At 36.5% G+C, this 5,343-nt stretch overlaps 1 protein-coding gene across 1 annotated transcript; it reads left to right on the forward strand.

Annotated features, from left to right (window-relative positions):
- The first annotated feature begins 2,485 nt into the window (after positions 1 to 2,485).
- Positions 2,486 to 2,983, forward strand: LOC141630134 (uncharacterized). Its single transcript, XM_074443006.1, has one exon. The coding sequence runs from the start codon at positions 2,486 to 2,488 to the stop codon at positions 2,981 to 2,983; it is 498 nt and encodes a 165-aa protein (XP_074299107.1).
- Positions 2,984 to 5,343: the final 2,360 nt, after the last annotated feature.

Consider the following 5,343-nt stretch of genomic DNA (forward strand, 5'->3'; position numbering starts at 1 on the left):
ATTTCAATTGTGTACTGTCACATGCTGAAAGATTAGGAGGTAGTAGTAGTGATAATGAAATTGATGATTTCCAAAGTTGTCTGACCAGGTGTGGGTTAGTGGATAGTCCTGCTAAGGGTTCCTTTTTCACTTGGAACAACAAACAGGATGTCAGTTCTAGAGTCTATAGCAGATTGGATAGGGCACTCATTAATCAGGAGTGGAGTGATAAAATGTCTAATATGTATGCACACTTTCTACCTGAGGGTATTTTTGACCACACTCCCTGTGTGCTTAAGACTACTGGTCAACAGAACAGTTTGAAAAAACCATTCAAATACTTCAATATGTGGGGGAAATCTCCTTATTATCTTCAGTGCTTACAGGGATGGTGGAAAAGTTCAGGCTATGGCACTAAAATGTACTGTCTAGTTAAGAAAATGCACCAGTTGAAGCCTTCCTTTAGACAATACAATAAGGATTACTTCTCTGATATTGAGAATAGTGCCATTCTTGCTTTGAAAAATTTAGAATATATTCAAGCCCAGCTTGCTACAGATCCTAGAGATATCTTATGGCTCCAAAAAGAACAGGAGGCTATTAGTGAATATAAGGAGCTGCAGAATGCTTGTACTCTCTTTTTGAGCCAGAAAGCTAAGGCAGCTTGGATAAAAGATGGTGATAGTAATACAAGGTACTTTCATGGTGTTATTAAAAGCAATTTTATGAGAAATCAGGTCTTGTCCATTACTGATATGCATGGGAAGGAGCATGAGGATCCTCAAATGATCCAGAATGCTTTCCTTCAGTATTATATTCAGCTCTTAGGGACAGAGAAAGCTACTACTTCTGTGAATCCTCAGATTGTCAGGCAAGGGGTTGTGTGTAACACTGATCATTGGCAGTTATTACTCAAGCCTGTCACTAATCAGGAAATCAAAGATGCTATTTTTTCCATTCCAGACAATAAGGCTCCTGGCCCGGATGGATTTTCTAGTGCATTCTTTAAGGATTCATGGGGTATCATTGGCACTGAGGTATGTGATGCAGTCCAGGATTTTTTCATATCTGGGAAATTACTCAAGCAGCTTAACTCTACTATACTGACTCTCATACCAAAGTGCAATATGCCCACTCAGGTAACCCAATTTCGTCCTATTGCTTGTTGCAATGTCTTATATAAGTGTATCTCCAAGCTCATTTGTAATAGACTTGCTGATGTGTTGCCTGAGTTGGTGAGTAAAAATCAAGGAGGCTTCATCAAGGGGAGGAGCATTATTGAAAATATATTAGTATGCCAGGATTTGGTTAAACTGTACAATAGGCAGTCTAGCTCTCCTAGGTGCATGTTTAAAATGGACTTGATGAAAGCTTATGATTCTGTAAGTTGGCAATTTGTGGATGAGATTTTACAAGCTTTCAATTTCCCTCCTCATTTCTGTCAGTTGATTATGGAATGTGTTAAGAGTACGTCCTTCTCTATTGCTTTAAATGGAGAAATTTTTGGCTTCTTCCCTGGGAAGAGAGGGCTTAGACAGGGTGATCCCATGTCACCACTTTTGTTCACGCTCTGTATGGAATATTTAAGTAGGATACTTCAGTGTGCTACTAGGAAGCTGCCTTTCTCCTATCATCCCTTATGTCACAGAATGAAATTAACTCATCTAATGTTCGCAGATGATTTATTGTTGTTTTGTAAGGGTGATACTAAGTCTATCATGGTCATTCTGAGATCTTATGCTGCTTTCTCTGTAGCCTCTGGTTTGAATATGAATGCACAGAAATCATGTGCATATTTTAATGGTGTGAATGAAGAGATCAAGAGAGATATTCTTTCTGTTTCTGGATTTCTGGAGGGTAAACTTCCATTTAAATATTTGGGGGTGCCTATTACTGCAGGAAGACTGACAAAGAAGGAGTGTGCTGTTCTAATTGATAAGATTGTTGTTAGAATTAAAAGTTTGGGAGCCAAACGCCTATCTTATGCAGGCAGGCTGGTGCTAGTGAATTCTGTGCTTGCTACTCTATATAATTACTGGGCTTCTATGTTTGTTCTTCCTAAAGGAGTGTTGCACAGAGTTGATGCCATTTGTAGAAATTTCCTTTGGGAAGGAAGCACAGAGCATAATAGGGCTTCCTTCATTGCTTGGTCAAAAGTTTGTGTTCCTAAGAAGGAAGGTGGGTTAGGGCTCAAGCAAAGCCAGATCTGGAACCAAGCTATCATTGGGAAGCTTGTTTGGTGGTTGGCAGAAAAACCAGACAAGTTATGGGTGCAATGGGTTCATCATATTTACTGTAAGGGGCAGGCTTGGTATCTGCATCAACCTACCTCCTCTGCTAGTTGGCATTGGAGGAAGATATGCCAAGTTCGAGATCTCATACGGGATGATGGGTTTGTTAATCGAGTTGGAGTATTAGTCAAGGGGGTTATAGTGTCAGCTCTTGCTATAATTGGTTGAGAGTTAAAAGGAATCATGTTCCTTGGAGTAAGTCTGTATGGAATTCCATGGCTATACCAAAGCATTCTTTTATAGCGTGGATAATTGCCAATGAAGCTCTGATGCTGAAACATAAACTGTTCAAACTTCATATCAGCACTGATGATTTATGCTGTATATGCTTGAGTCAAACTGAAACCCATATACATCTCTTTTCAGAATGTATATACAGTCATCAGATTTTGCAGTTGCTGGGCACCTGGTTGATTGCTGATTTTAGTTGTCACTCTATTCTAGTCAGTATTGCCAACAAGAGGTGGAGCAAACTAAGAAAGCAAGTATGTACCATTACCATCTTGGCTGCGTGGTATCAGATATGGAATCAAAGGAATGAAGCCAGGCTTAATGGACAAGTTCAGAGAGTTGAGAATGTAGTCAAGTGTATAAAGTCTAGTATTTCTCAGCGTTTTCATCATTGTAAACCACAAGTTATATCTGCTAAAGATACTTGTTGGTTGTCTAGAGTGCATCTTGTTTACGCATTAGCACTAAAAATTGTATGGTAACCAAAAATGTACTTGTATTGCTGTGCTTCATGATTAATACAATTTCTTACCTTTTAGCAAAAAAAAAAAATATTATTTTAACTCGACTTTTAACATACAAATAATAATAGAGATACATATTTAACAAAGATATGGATGTGTCACGATGCTAATAGCAAGTGTAGCTTCACCAAGAGGTAATGAGTTCGAGCCTCACCAACAACAGTTTTTATCTAAATATAGTTAATTAGATCAACTTGGAAAGTTAACCACACATTTAAAATTACTAACTTAACCCTACACTAACCAATTAATGTTAACTCTAATTTGCTACGTGTCGCGATGTTATTGATCGTGTATGGATTTTCCATACACCTCGTGTATGTGTAGCTATTTTGAGATTAATTGTCAGAAAAATACGTATACGAATCACTTTATTAATTATTATTAGGTACTCTCTTAATTCCACGCCAAAAATACTGTGGAGAATAAATGTAGTATTCATATCAATTACATTTTTAGCTATTATCCCTGCACTATGCAATAGTATTAACAACTAGTGTGTTGTCCGTACGTTGCACAAATTCTAAAATAATTGACTTAAAATATAATGTGTAAGGACATTTTATTCTTTGTTGTGGAAAGAGATTAGAGGACAATTTTGCTGCGGACATAATATAATTAACGATGATTATTGTTTCAACTCTTAATTTTATTAGTATAATTAACTGACACGTGGATGACACAACTTTTTCCTCCAAGTATGTTGTAGTTTTTAGATGTTTAATTCGTAAAACAAAACAAAATGACAATGCGGTTTAATTGGTAAAAAAAACAAAAAATAGACAAAATCCATCAGTACTTTAATTTACTTATCATTGCTTTACATACAATATTTAAATGTTTTCTCTCTTTTTATCTTTGTAACTTAAGTATGATATATGACAAATGTACATGCAGGTATACCCTTAGGCCTCTTAGTTCCCTTCTTTTTATACCTCTCCTCCCCACCTCAACCGTGCGTTTGATATCCTATTTTATTGTCAATGACTCTTGGAACATTTTTGACAATGAGTTAAATTTATGCTCTTTTTGCATGATCAAAATATTCTTGTTACTCTTTTTCCTTTTAACCCCCTTACTATAAGAACAACTCTTGGTGCTTCTTTAAACGTTTCTCCTTAGGCCTCTTATATTCTAAAGAGTGCTTTTATGATCACCTTACACACTAATTTTCTTGGCCCAACTTTAAATGGTTATGGTGTACACGTACACAACACCATAATTCTGTATTCTTTTGGCTTGCTTGGCGGAGAGTGGGGGTATAATCCTACATAAAATTACGCTTTTCACTCAGGTCTGCCTATTTTGCCTTCTTCTGGCATGTGTCACTATTATTCTTAGAGAACCATCGACATGTTGTAGGAATCTCCCTCAGTTCGCAATGTGTAGTGTTCTTTTCAGCTGTCACTTTCCTTCTACTCCTTTAATTTGTTCTCCAGCCTACACTCTGTCAAACCTAAGTTACTCCAACTCGTCTTGATCTACTTTAAACTTGTCTCCATAATCATTTGGTGACTTTGGTCAACTCAGTGTTAGATCCTCTTGGATCGATATTACTTTCTTCTAATCATTTTCAGTGGTTTTCTTAGTTTCTTGTCAACACTCTTGAATCCCGCCTTCAAACACCTGTCAACCCAATCTATGAGGCCCTCCTAATTCCCTTTGACAGAAAATTAATGTACACTTCCTTCTATGCTACTTCTCTTTTGATAGGTATTGGTTTGGTTGCACGTGATCATTTAGGGCAGTGGTTAGAAGGACAGACTTTCAAGTGTAACAGCCCAGCCTTAAGCGCAAACTACTTGTCATTAAAGTTTTAGCTCAATTATTAATTGGATTTAGCAATAAATCTCATCTACTCACTTTTATTGTTCTTCTTCTCTCTTGCCAACACTTTTGATACTCACCCTCAATATCTAACAAACTCACTCTCAAGCACCTGTCAACCCAATCTATGAGTCTCAAGCAACTCATTCTCAAGCACATGTCAAGCCAATACCCACAAATCTTATAGCATTCAAAAGTGAATTAGTGATGTGATTAATTTAGTACTTTTTATATCCAAACCATTTATTTGACTTACGCCAATCTTAACTTAAGACGAATATCATCGTTTTAATGGAGACCAACTTATTATTATTATCATTACATTTGTATTTCATATGCTTGTTAAATATAACTTCGGTTACCATTTTTTTTTTGTGAAAACCACAAATTTTTTGTTTAGGAGCGCTTCTTAATGCTTTACTTTTACGCATGTATATATATTTAAAAGTAATCTGTGGAGTAATATTTATGGTTGGCAAAAAATTTCAAGT

The sequence above is a fragment of the Silene latifolia genome, chromosome Y (assembly GCF_048544455.1).
Source record: "Silene latifolia isolate original U9 population chromosome Y, ASM4854445v1, whole genome shotgun sequence".
Taxonomy (NCBI): Eukaryota; Viridiplantae; Streptophyta; class Magnoliopsida; order Caryophyllales; family Caryophyllaceae; genus Silene; species Silene latifolia.